This window comes from Coregonus lavaretus (assembly GCF_964263955.1).
Source record: "Coregonus lavaretus genome assembly, chromosome: 7".
NCBI classification, from domain to species: domain Eukaryota; kingdom Metazoa; phylum Chordata; class Actinopteri; order Salmoniformes; family Salmonidae; genus Coregonus; species Coregonus lavaretus.
Window position 1 is genome coordinate 26,794,263 of NC_139994.1, and position 14,216 is coordinate 26,808,478.

Sequence of the window (14,216 nt, forward strand, 5' to 3'; positions counted from 1 at the left end):
ACCTTCTAGGCAGAGTTGCAAAGAAAAAGCCATATCTCAGACTGGCCAATAAAAAGAAAAGATGTCTGAGATATGTATTTTTCTTTGCAACTCTGCCTAGAAGGTCAGCATCCCGGAGTCACCTCTTCACTGTTGATGTTGAGACTGGTGTTTTGCGGGTACTATTTAATGAAGCTGCCAGTTGAGGACCTGTGAGGCACCTGTTTCTCAAACTAGACACTCAAATGTATTTGTCCTCTTGCTCAGTTGTGCACCGGGGCCTCCCTCTCCTCTTTCTATTCTGGTTAGAGACAGTTTGCGCTGTTCTGTGAAGGGAGTAGTACACAGCGTTGTACGAGATCTTCAGTTTCTTGGCAATTTCTAACATAGAATAGCCTTCATTTCTCAGAACAAGAATAGACTGACGAGTTTCAGAAGAAAGTTATTTGTTTCTGGCCATTTTGAGCCTGTAATCGAACCCACAATTGCTGATGCTCCAGATACTCAACTAGTCTCAAGAAGGCCAGTTTTATTGATTTTTTAATCAGCACAACAGTTTTCAGCTGTGCTAACATAATTGCAAAAGGGTTTTCTAATGATCAATTAGCTTTTTTAAATGATAAACTTGGATTAGCAAACACAACATGCCATTGGAACACAGGCCTGATGGTTGCTGATAATGGTCCTCTGTACGACTATGTAGATTTTCCATAAAAAATCAGCCGTTTCCAGCTACAATAGCCATTTACAACATTAACTATGTCTACATTGTATTTCTGATCAATTTGATGTTATTTTAATGGACTTTTTTTTATTTTATTTTGAAAACAAGGAAATGTCTAAGTGACCCAAACTTTTGAATGATGGTGAAAAAAAAGTATTTGAAAGAAAGTATTTGAATGAAAGTTTACAACGTAGGTGCACAGGTCGAGATAATTTTGAGTAATCAAGTCCTGGAGTGGCCTAGCCAGTCTCCAGACCTTAATCCCATAGAAAATCTGTGGAGGGAGCTGAAGGTTCGAGTTGCCAAACGTCAGCCTCAAAACCTTAATGACTTGGAGAAGATCTGCAAAGAGGAGTGGGACAAAATCCCTCCTGAGATGTGTGCAAACCTGGTGGCCAACTACAAGAAACGTCTGACCTCTGTGATTGCCAACAAGGGTTTTGCCACCAAGTACTAAGTCATGTTTTGCAGAGGGGTGAAATACTTATTTCCCTCATTAAAATGCAAATCAATATATAACATTTTTGACATGCGTTTTTCTGGATTTTTTTGTTGTTATTCTGTCTCTCACTGTTCAAATAAACCTACCATTAAAATTATAGACTGATCATTTCTTTGTCAGTGGGCAAACGCACAAAATCAGCAGGGGATCAAATACCTTTTTCCCTCACTGTATACAACGACCTGTTTGTATGTGGCTGCTATGAAAGTGAACTGTGTTTGCGTGTGATCAGGGGCGTATCCAACGCGCCGATTCTGTTGAAAAACATTTCTTAAACGGAAGCAAATGAACGAAACTGGGATAAACATACCTGAATTTGTCCAATAGAAACTCTTGTTTGCAACTGTTGATCTAATGATTACACCCTAGATACGCTAGACGTAGGCAAGAATGTGCAAGGAAGTATTCAATGTGTCACTGTCTGTCACCTTGATTACTCAAAATTCTCTCGACCTGTGCACCTACGTTGTAAACTTTCATTCATAGGCTAGGTTGTAGAAACGTCATGATGGGTACAGGGAGAATTTGAGTCTTATGTAGTAGCCTAAAGCTATCGATGTTACATTGAGCTGGGGATGCGTCGTGCCTAAGAACAGCCCTTAGCAATGGTATGTTAGCCATATACCCCCCCCCCCCCCCCCCCCCCCCCCTCGTGCCTTATTGCTTAAGTATAGGATAAGAAAACACACTTCTTAAACATTTGTCTAACTCCAAATACTACAGCCAAGGTTCAATTATTGACAAGATGGTGCTCTCCAATTTCTCTATACAAAACATCAATTTGGAACTATTTTTGGCACGCCAGGCTTCCTTCTGTATAACCAGTTATTTTGATTTAATAGTTATTGAAGCAAAAATTACTCAAATGCTCATCTGCAACATTATAAGAATTTATTCTGATCAGAACCTTGCCACATCTTTACATTTTAGTCATTTAGCAGACGCTCTTATCCAGAGCGACTTACAGTTAGTGAGTGCATACATTTCTTCTTTTTTTTATATACTGGTCCCCTGTGGGAAACGAACCCACAACCCTGGCGTTGCAAACGCCATGCTCTACCAACTGAGCTACATGGGACCACATGTTAATAATACACAATTTAGAAGGGAAAAACATAACCAGATACCATCAACATACAGTATGTCAACCATCTGAGGCCATCAATGGAGGTTGTATTAAGTGACATGAAAATGTTTGTTAATTGTGCTGCATCTGTAGGACTTTGTGCTGCAGGCAGGGCCACCATCAGTAGTAGATTTAGTACAGTACGCGCAAAGCCAAACACTGCACTTGACTCCACTGTCATAAACATCATATACCAGTTGTTAAAGTTATGTTATAACACAGTTATAAGAGCTTATAACAACTGACTTAGCCCTTATAACACCCATAACACCAATGCACACCACTAGCCTGTTAGCTAACCTGAACAACACTTTGTGACACCAATAAAGTATTACAGAAAGTTGTCATTGGTATCTTGACTGATTATAACATTTGTTATATCATCTTTATGTAAACCTTATGTAAGTGTAGGAGGTGGAAATAAAGTCTTCACACCAATTACAAAGACACTTCAGGCTATAGCAAATCATCACTGTGCAGTATTAATAGATATGACCAGTGGTGTAAAGTACTTAAGTAAAAATACTTTAAAGTACTACTTAAGTAGTTTTTTGGGGTATCTGTACTTTACCTCACTATTTATATTTTTGACAACTTTTACTTTTACATTCCTAAAGAAAATAATGTCATTTTTTACTCCATACATTTTCCCTGACACCCAAAAGTACTGGTTACATTTTGAATACTTAGCAGGACAGGAAAATTGTCCAATTCACGCACTTATCAAGAGAACATCCCTGGTCATCCCTACTGCCTCTGATCTGGCGTACTCAATAATCACACATGCTTCATTTGTAAATTATGTCTGAATGTTGGTGTCCGTACATTTTCAAAACAAGAAAATGGTGCCGCCTGGTTTGCTTAATATAAAGAATTTGAAATGATTTATACTTTTACTTTTGATACTTAAGTATATTTAAAACCAAATACTTTTAGACTTTTACTAAAGTAGTATTTTACTGGGTGACTTTCACTTTTACTTGAGTCATTTTCTATTAAGGTATCTTTACTTTTACTCAAGTATGAAATTTGGGTACTTTTTCCACCACTGGATACGACATCTTCCTGCAACCAAAAGCATCCATTAACCTAATCCAACCCATTCCTCCACTTCCCCAAACCAACACTCCATTCACGACATAACACTTTCTCTCAAACAACACACAACAAAAGTCTAATTCCACTCCTATTTCGAACACCAGAGCTCTCTGGATTAGTGTGACGAAGTGGCTGCATTATTATCCTCTACATAATAAATATGACAAAATCTATAAAAATATACACCTAAGGATCAGAGATGTACTGGGGGGGAGAGTCCCCCCCCCCCTCCCCCACTGGGCACACACTGGTTGAATCAACGTTGTTTTTCACGTCATTTCAATGAAATTACTTTGAACCAACGTGTAACAGACGTTGAATTGATATCTGTGCCCAGTGGGACAGAGAGGGGGGAGACAAAGAGGGGAAGTGAAACACAGTATGAAGATTGAGAAGAGAGGGAAATTGATACAGTGAGAGTGAGTTTGTTTGTGTCTGTTTTAGGTGTCACTCTCGAAGGTGTGCAGGTAGGTCTTGAGGGAGAGGGTCTGGGTGTAGTTCAGGGTGGTGGAGCGGTACAAGTCCAGGCCTGTGAGGATCTCCACGTCTCTGACCCGCGCTGTGTGCAGCTTCAGCAGCTCCTCCACCCACTGCGACTCATCCTCTGAGCTCTGCAGGACCACCACAAGACAAGATGAAACATTTTTGTATGTGTGTTAAATATAAATCATATGTAATTCTGACATTGTTATGATCATCAGCTGGCTCATTCAATCTCTTTTTATTATTTATAGAAAGCATTTCAAAAGACTACACACAGAGTTACAAGGTCATCAATTTTGATAGCGCGGAAATTACAATGACATTACCAGAAACAACCATAGCTGCATTCATAGGAAACCCACTATATGACCGTCACAAGTAGGGCTGTTGCGGTGACTGTATTACCGCCACACCGGCGGTCACTAGTCATGAAGGCAGTCAAATTCCACATGACCGTTTACTAACGGTAATTAGTCTTCTCCAAGCTCTGATGCTGCTGCTGGTCATTAGTAGCCTACCAAACTTGCTAACTGCCTGGTACTCAGCACTCCTATTGTCCCTCTAATCACTCTGACATCAATGCAAACGTGTTCGGAAATCTAATCAAACACTTAATGAGAGCCCATGAGCTCATGTTGTGCAACATTTCTATAGGCTATTGAATTGCGGGAGAAAACAGAGTGATGGCTGCTATTAAAAAGAGGAGGATCCCATCAGCTTTCTATAGGCTAGGCCTACTATATTTATTTCTCAACTTTCCTAATATTAAGCACATTGCTTATATTTACAAAATGACTATAGCTTTCCTGGCTGGCATGAAAATAAACCACGGGGAAAAGTGTCTTAAGTGGATAGATTACATGTATTTTTTCCACCTGCCCCTGTTTCAATGCAGGTGCATGATAATGGTCCATTCTAAATCAAAACAAATGTTACACATATATTATTTAGTATATGGAAAGATTAAATCAAGAATAGTCTGATAGGTGACAATATTAGCCTATCACTTGTGAATGATGCCCAGCATAAGAAACAATGCCTTTTTTTTGCAACTTTTTCTAATCATAGTGGCACACCTCTTGTAGTCTAGCCCATAGGCCTATATGTTTTGATAAGGTTTGTATCACAACTAAAGTGGCCAAATAACTTTTTAAAATTAAGCACATTAATCGGGTTTACAAGGGGTGTAGAGCCTAACTGGCATATAAAAGCAGCGCGTGAGTTTCAAGTTTAGGGAAGATCATTTTCACCACAAAAATGCACCTTTTTAATAAAAGCATTACATGCAAAATTCCATTTGCGGTCACTTTTGATAATGGTGTTTTCCGCTAATGGAACATTTGCGCTTATAGCTTACATGTGCGTTTGGTTTATCATCAATTTAAGCTAAACGTTCTGATCTGTTGCGTTAGCCACATTGCATAAAAAATGATTTTTGCTAGTGGTTGTATTAATTTGGGATCTATCGTATTCTCGAACAGAATAGAATAGGTCGACTTTTGTACTTTGGGGGATAGTAGATTGACATAGGCTAGTGGTTTTGCTGTTCGCAGGGCCTACTCATCTTGTTGGCTGACGAAAAGTAAATGGACAGTTCTTCCAATATCTTCAATATGCACCTCGGAATTGGATAAGGACGCGCACAGTTGCGTCCCCGATGTGTCTGTCTTCACTTGTAGCCTGTGAGAAAGACCCGATCATGTGACGGAGAGCAATGGGAGTGAGAGACGCTTCGGATTGCGCAGCACACTCAGGGAGAAGAGCACAACGCAGCACTCCGGGCCGCAAAAGGCATGGATTTGTTTAGGGTGCATGACGGCCACAAAGGGGATGCCGCTGTGAAAGTTGAGGCATTATCCAGTGCTTGTCAAATTGTGAATGAGAGACTATTGGAGTGTGTACAGCCTGCGCAAAAAACAAAGCAGAGCTCATGCCTTTCAAGCAACTTTTTCAAATCATCATTAGAGTATCATCATGCAGCCTTACAATGTATTACAAATCAAAACATATAGCCCAACGTTTGTAGAACAACTGAAGTTACATTAATAACTCTAAATTAAGCATATAGGAGTCCCTATTTCTTTGTTAACCGCTCAACACAGAATAGCCGCATATGCACACTCCCTCAAATCAGTTGGAGAAAATATTAATATTTTATTCAGCTTTGTTCAATTGTATTCGTCATACTATAAAATAATGCCACGGAATTATAAGCAAATCTTGTCTGCTTAATGAACTAGTTTAGCCCACAGCCATTTGGCATAGCCACATCAGGACCTAACATAACGACAACTTAGAGTATGCTATTATTTTCTTCTGAAATAGACTACATTTTCTTCATATCATGCTTCTTTAGACCTGTCTAAATTAAATAATGGATTTATTGCGAAGGTGTAGGCTATTGCATGGATTTATTATACTTTTTTAAATGGCTTGTAGGCTATGTGTGGAAGCCAGGAGATGCTGTAAGGGAAATTGTATGTTTGTGTATCAAAATCAATGCTACTTCTTGTAACCAATTAGATGGGTTCATGCAGGTAACTGACTGATCCTATATGGAGGAATCCTCGCTATCACTGATCCTCGACTTGGCAGTACGCCCAGAATATTGCTACGGGAACAACCAAGGTATCTCAGTTTCAAGGTCTCAACTTGGAGAAAGAGAGAGCCTCGTGAGGTATTGGTCAGTCACATGTGCGAGCCACTGGTAATGATGAATGAATTATGCTAAATCATGCAAATCTAACTTGTCTGTGTATAGCCGTATATAAGACAACTGCTGGGACCGCTTCAGCTGAGTTTCTGATAGACCTGTACAGTGTGCAGAGTTTGTTGTAACCTCTCCAGCTTGCTGATAATAAAGAGTGATTCATTTACGATTGACTTCAGGTGCCCCTGGTGTTGAATTTCCACCACAATCTGGCGTCACAAACCGATCCCAGTGAAGGTCTGTGAGGGAACACCAGTGGCGCGTTCCGTGTCAAGGCGTGCAAGAGAAATTCCCATCTGACCAAAGATGACGTGGACCCGACCAGACCAGACTTTTACTGTGAGCTGCCCGAGGGAAGATACCTGATCCGCGAACCTCTGAAGGACACGTCTACTGAATTTCAGTAAGTCAATTTAAATGAATTTGTATAAAAATAAAATACAAATTATAAAACCAATAAAATTGAACATAAAGATGTAGAAGAAGGGTACCACTAGTCTTAGAATAAGGCTAGAACTAGTCTTAGGATAATTCTACAGTGAGGGCAGGAGAGGCCCCACTGACAATTGTCCATAGTCTTAAAGAGAAGGCAAGAGTGAGGGCAGGAGAGGCCCCACTGACAATTGTTTGTAGGCATTTATATGAGAAGTGTCTACATGGTCTGAGAACCACTGATAATAGCACAAGGTATTATTTTAGGCATTGATGAGAAGTGTCTATGTGGTCGGGGAACCACTGAGAATTAGGTACACAATGTGCTATTCTACATGTATGGGAAGTGGCAAGACTATAGAGTCTATAGAGACCATAGCATTTATGACTATATAAACTATTGATACTATGGATGCTGAGGGACTGTAGATGCTGAGGGACTATAGATGCTACGCCTATAGCGACTATGGATGCTATTAGGACTATAGATGCTCAGGGACTATGGGCTCCCTAGTGGCGCAGCGGTCTAAGACACTGCATCTCAGTGTTTGAGGCGTCACTACAGACCCCCTGGTTCGGTTGGAGTGAAAACGTACAGGACGGTAGCTCTCCAGAAACAGGGTTGGTGTGCCCTGCTGTAGAGACTATGGCAACTATGGGGACTATAGAGGAACTGCAGAAGATACATATGTATGCATAGGAGGTAACGACGAGTAATAAGGGAGATTACTGAGTGTGTTTAGGAATAGTACTAAGTGAATGTGGATGAGAGTATTGTGTGCTTGACTAATTAACTGAACAGGGGTTTGGCCCTGGTGTGGGATGACGTGTTAAGCTGGAATTTTTTTCTAAAGAGTTCAACAAAGGGTTTGAGTATGGGAAAGGGAACTAGTAAGAGTAGGATGGAGGATCCGTGCTGGGAACCAAAAGGGCTGTGTAGTGTAATGGCAAAAAAAAATGGTAGGGGGGTACTGAACCAAACAGAAGACTGGACAAAATGGACAGATGGATATTTCCCTGTTGATGGGACACCGAGTACAGAAAGAATGGAGTCAGTGAGAGGCCAACTTGAAAGTAAAGAAAGAAAACACAAGAAAGTTTAAGTGAAGTGGGACGATTTCAGAAAGTGGGAGAGAGAAGCAGAAAATGCAAAAGATAAAGCTGTAAGAGGACTGATAGTAAAGCAAGTGGAACCGGAGAAGAAAGAGGAAGATAAAAAAAAAAAAAAGAAGCCTGGCTGGCTGGCCTTTCTCTGAGGGGAACCCTTGCATGGGGCCCCACTTGTACCCGCCACTGCCAAATCCTCCACCAGCAGACGGAGATGGTGGCCTCCCACCCCCTCCTAACCCAGTTGGGGTTGGGCCTGTGCCAGGTGGAGGAGCCGTGGGATTAGGAGCTGTTGGAGGAGCTGCAGGTGCTGGAGCTGAAGACAGAAGGCTAACAGCAAAAACAAGGACCAGAGCGAACGAGCAGAGAGGAACAGAGGAGAGGGAGAGTGAAGAAGATGAGCTAGAAGAGCTCAGAAAAGAACTGGATAAACTTAAGAGAAAAGAAGAAAGCAGAGAAACAAGAAGGAGCGCAAGCAGGAGGAATGAAGATGAAAGTAGCCAAGACAAAGATAAAAGGAGCAGCAACGAAGGACAAAGCAGAAAAAAACAGCAGAAGGATAGAAAGAAAACCTCCAAAAAGAAGCTTGAGGGAATGTTTCCAATAATACTCTACCCCATCCCCAATGGAGGTGGGATGTTCGAAATGGAGAAACCATGGGATGTTGACGAAACAAAAGCAATAATGGGCGATGCCATTGACCCAGCAAAGGATGCTGTGAGGTTTGATGAAGGGGTAAAAGCAATCATCTCCATGAACAACCCCACCACCAGAGAAATGGAAGAAATACTCCGCCACTGCTTGAAATGTAAATGGAAGGACTATAAACACATGTGGGACCGCAATGTACCAGTTGATGATCGTGGTGACCAGCTGGATGCAGTTTTTACCGCAATAAAGGCTGTTTTCCCCAAATGCACAGACTGGCAGAAAATCCATTCCACCAAACAGAGAACTGATGAAAAATTGAGTGACTACACGGAAAGAATGGAGACAGTCTTCTTCCAACACTCAGGCCTGACGCCTGACCAAGACTCATACAGCAGCCTATTGTGCAATGCTGTGGTGACAGAACTGAGACAAGAGCTGAAGACAGCTGTAACTACAGTGAGAGACAGAATAACAGCAAAAAAATCCAGAAAAACGCACATCAAAAATGTTATAAATTGATTTGCATTTTAATGAGGGAAATAAGTATTTTACCCCTCTGCAAAACATGACTTAGTACTTCGTGGCAAAACCCTTGTTGGCAATCACAGAGGTCAGACATTTCTTGTAGTTGGCCACCAGATTTGCACACATCTCAGGAGGGATTTTGTCCCACTCCTCTTTGCAGATCTTCTCCAAGTCATTAAGGTTTCTAGGCTGACGTTTGGCAACTCAATCCTTCAGCTCCCTCCACAGATTTCCTATGGGATTAAGGTCTGGAGACTGGCTAGGCCACTCCAGGACCTTCATGTGCTTCTTCTTGAGCCACTCCTTTGTTGCCTTGGCCGTGTGTTTTGGGTCATTGTCATGCTGGAATACCCATCCACGACCCATTTCAATGCTCTGGCTGAGGGAAGGAGGTTCTCACCCAAGATTTGACGGTACATGGCCCCGTCCATCGTCCCTTTGATGCAGTGAAGTTGTCCTGTCCCCTTAGCAGAAAAATACCCCCAAAGCATAATGTTTCCACCTCCATGTTTGACGATGGGGATGGTGTTCTTGGGGTCATAGGCAGCATTCATTCAATGAGCTCCATTTTGGTCTCATCTGACCACAACACTTTCACCCAGTTCTCCTCTGAATCATTCAGATGTTCACTGGCAAACTTCAGACGGGCATGTATATGTGCTTTCTTGAGCAGGGGGACCTTGCGGGCGCTGCAGGATTTCAGTCCTTCACGGCGTAATGTGTTACCAATTGTTTTCTTGGTGACTATGGTCCCAGCTGCCTTGAGATGATTGACAAGATCCTCCCGTGTAGTTCTGGGCTGATTCCTCACCGTTCTCATGATCATTGCAACTCCACAAGGTGAGATCTTGCATGGAGCCCCAGGCCGAGGGAGATTGACAGTTCTTTTGTGTTTCTTCCATTTGCGAATAATCGCACCAACTGTTGTCACCTTCTCACCAAGCTGCTTGGCGATGGTCTTGTAGCCCATTCCAGCCTTGTGTAGGTCTACAATCTTGTCCCTGACATCCTTGGAGAGCTCTTTGGTCTTGGCCATGGTGGAGAGTTTGGAATCTGATTGATTGATTGCTTCTGTGGAAAGGTGTCTTTTATACAGGTATCAAGCTGAGATTAATCTCAGCTCGTTACCTGTATAAAAGACACCTGGGTGGGAGCCAGAAATCTTTCTGATTGAGAGGGGGTAAAATACTTATTTCATTAATTAAAATGTAAATCAATTTATAACATTTTTGACATGCGTTTTTCTGAATTTTTTCGTTGTTATTCTGTCTCTCACTGTTCAAATAAACCTACCATTAAAATTATAGACGGATCATTTCTTTGTCAGTGGGCAAACGTACAAAATCAGCAGTGGATCAAATACTTTTTTCCCTCACTGTACAACTTGTATTGCATGGGAAACAAAACCACTGTTTGACGTAAAGCCATATATCACCTATGCGGAAAGACAGTTGAAGGAAAATGAAACTAAGGACGGAAAGACACTGAAGAAGGCACAGCTGATGTACTACTCTGGAGGAGGAAGAGGTAGAGGCCGAGGGGCCCCTGCTGGAGCTGACGGAGGGCGAGACTGGACTTGCTACAACTGTGGGAAGTTAGGGCATTTTTCAAGACATTGTCCTGGAGTGGGCCCTGGAGCTGAAGGAGGGAGAGACTGGAGCTGCTACAACTGTGGGAAGGTAGGGCATCTTTCAACACACTGCCCAGCAGGAGAAAGCCAAGGAGAGTGGCCGTCCCCACCTGTTGGCGTGCAGGTGGACAACCCATTTGGAAGAGGAGGTGGACAAGGGGCTACCAAACAAAGGATGCGGTGGAAACAGAAGATGAAACTAATGAAGAAAACAATGATGAAGAACCAGAAGAGACCTGTCAAATGCTAGAATTGACCACCTTGTCAACCCAAAACCCGCTTATTGATATTTTAGTTAATAAACATAAAATTCAATTTTTGGTGGACACTGGGGCCGTGGTCTCAGTGTTGAAAATGTCTGCCCTGTCTCTCTCCCCCTCAATGAAAACAATGCACACAGTTGGAGCGTCTGGAATTCCCTCTGAAGAATGTTTGACCTTTCCCCTGGACGTGGAGTGGGGAGAGGGCAAATGGAGACACCGATTCCTGTACTCCTCTGCCTGCCCAGTACATTTATTAGGAAGAGATTTTATGTGTAAAATGAATTAATCTGTTGCCTGTACTGAAGAAAGATTGTCATTGGGATCGAGAGAAAATTGAATCTTCTCATGCCTGATGAACTGTTACAATGCTTGGCACCTGAATGATCAACATGTTGAGGGGGAGCTGAGAGAGCAATCTCTCTCGTTGCATGGTAACTGGGAAGTGTCTGAACACCTACATTGTACTGCTGCTGTTCCCTCATGCGAAGAGGACCCTGAATACCAACAGAGATGGTCAAAACAAAAAGAGAAAGTTGAGATAACCATGAATGGGATTTACAGAGGAGAAGACTTCGTAGCAGCTGGAGTGTTGTTGACGGATACTAAGATGAGTTTGTATGAAGTCCCTGGCTCTGTTCCCCATTGTAGCTTATCAAAAGCTCCTGGAAAACAATGGAAAGATGTGGGTATTTGGATGAAGAAAGGGATGGAAGCAACTGATTGGGGTGGCCTGGGAAGGAGAAGAACAGTGGTCAGCTTCTACAGCAACGTTCTATTCCCCATACTGGGCTACTGCAATGACAACACCAAGAAAATAACAAATTCCCGTTGAAACCATGCCTGAGGTATTACAAGATAATTCACACATTGATTGGCTAAAAGATATCCCTGAAGAGTTGTGGGCTAAATCAAAGAATGACATTGGACACATGAAAGGAGCTGCACCAGTTGTAGTAATTCCAAAAAGCACCCACAGACCTTACAAAGCTCAGTACCCTCTTAGCAAAGAAGCCAAAAAGAGTATAATTCCCATTCATAGTGCGTTAGTTGAAAGAGGCGCTCTGGTTCCCTCCCCGAATTTGCCTTGTAACACACCAATTTTACCTGTTAGGAAATCATCTGGTGATTATCGTTTTGTGCGAGACCTTAGAATAGTAAACAATGCCCCTGGTGCCTAACACTGTTACCCTTTTATCCCAGGTGCCTCCAGGTAGTTGTTGTCTTTCAATATTTGATTTAGCTAATGCTTTCTTTAGCATCCCTGTAGCTGAAGAGTTACAGGATTGGTTATCGTCTACGTTTTTTGGGGCTAAATGGAAATGGACGGTGATGCCACAAGGCTACGTGGAATCACCGGCGATCTTTGCCCAAGAAATGTCTCGAAACCTAGAGGTTATTTTTGCTCCGGGTGGAGTACTTTGGTTCAGTATGTGTCAGGTTTTGGCCATGACTGTTCGGGTTTTGGTCACTAGATGTCCCCATTGCACCTTTTTTGTACCTTTTGTTTTTTCTTGATCTAATTATTGTTTGCACCTGTAGGTCATTCCCTTGTTAGTATTTAAACCCTGTGTGTTCCTCAGTTCCTTGCTCAGTGTTTGTTAGTTAGCACCCAGCCCCAGCCCAAGCCTTGTGTTATATTGATATTTCTCTGGTGGGATTTTTCCAGAGGTGCTCTGGTTTAGTTCTTGTGTTTTGTTTGAGTAGTCTTTTGAGGTTTGTTTTTCCCTGCTGTTTTTTACCACTTTGTGGAGTTTCTTTGTTTTTTGGAGGTTTTCCTCTTTGTGCCTCTTGGCTTTATTTTTGGACATTGTGGATTTAGTTTCTTTGCCTGAAGATTTTGTTCTTTATTAAACCACCATCTCTAGTACTGCTGTGTCTGCCTCATCTTCTGGGTTCTGACAATTATTAGTGACTGTTTCTCGCACCGGGTCGTGACAGAAACACTGAGCCATTATTATGAACCCAGAGGCAGCCAGTACCCAGGAATTTTTTTCCATGCTGTCCCACCATGAGGGGACTGTCCAACGCCACGAAGCTGCTCTGGTTCAGCAAGAGGCCTTAATGGCTAGACATTCTCAACTTCTGTCAGAGATGCTGACTTCCATAAAGCAGATTTCGGATCGACTTTCCCCGGCAACCGCTTCTGCTCCAGTTCATCCGATTCAAGGGCCCCTGGCAGTTAATCCCCTGGCGGAACCTCGTCTGCCGCCTCCCCAACGGTTCTCAGGGGACCCGAGTGTTTGTAAGGGGTTTTTCACCCAATGTTCTCTCTCCTTTGAGCTGCAACCATCGTCGTTTCCCACCGACCGGTCCAAGATAGCATATATCATCACCCTGCTGTCGGAAAAGGCTCTAGCCTGGGCTACTGCTGTGTGGGATGCCCAAAGTCCCTGCTGTGCCAGCTACTCTACCTTTGCTGAAGAATTCAAGCGAGTGTTTCAAGGTCCTACCAACGGCCCTGACTCAGCCAAACAGCTCCTGACTCTCCGCCAAGGTCGGCGCAGCGTGACGGACTATGCCATCCAGTTCCGCACTGTGGCAGCAGCAAGTGGCTGGAACGACGAGGCGCTCACAGTGTGTTTTTTGAAGGGTCTTTCTGACACCATCCAAGATGAACTGGCCACTCGGGAACCCCCGGACAACCTCGAGTCCCTTATCAAGTTGGCTTCACGCATAGACCAGCGTCTGAGAGAGAGAGAACAAAACCATAGACCGCTCACCCTAGTTCCTATCGGTTCCAACTCCGAGTCTCCACCTTTATCCTCGCTGGCTCCACCAGAACCCATGCAGGTTGGACGCATCTCCCAGGCTGAGAGAGACCGCCGGATGAGGGAGCGATGCTGTCTATATTGCGGCAAACCGGGCCATTTCCGCTCCACGTGTCCCGGGCTCCAGGGAAACGCACTCTCCCGTGCAGGCCTGGGAGGACTGTAACGGGAAACATAACCTCCTCCCATCCATCCAACTCCCGCCTGCTCATTCCTGT

The 14,216-nt window shown here is 43.1% G+C and overlaps 1 protein-coding gene across 7 annotated transcripts in view; it reads right to left on the bottom strand.

The window, feature by feature from the left end:
• Positions 1-2,081: 2,081 nt before the first annotated feature.
• LOC311132640 (autotaxin-like) overlaps positions 2,082-14,216 on the bottom strand; it is a 37,747-nt gene continuing 25,612 nt past the window's right edge. For 4 of the 7 annotated variants that reach the window (XM_084165898.1, XM_084165897.1, XM_084165896.1 and 1 more), the window contains one exon: positions 2,082-4,040. In XM_084165898.1, coding sequence (XP_084022024.1) covers positions 3,870-4,040 — 171 coding nt within the window. In that variant the 3' untranslated portion in view covers positions 2,082-3,869. Of the gene's footprint in view, positions 4,041-10,631; positions 11,725-14,216 lie in introns of those variants that run through there. The other 3 variants (XM_084165892.1, XM_084165895.1, XM_084165893.1) reach the window with 3 other exon arrangements.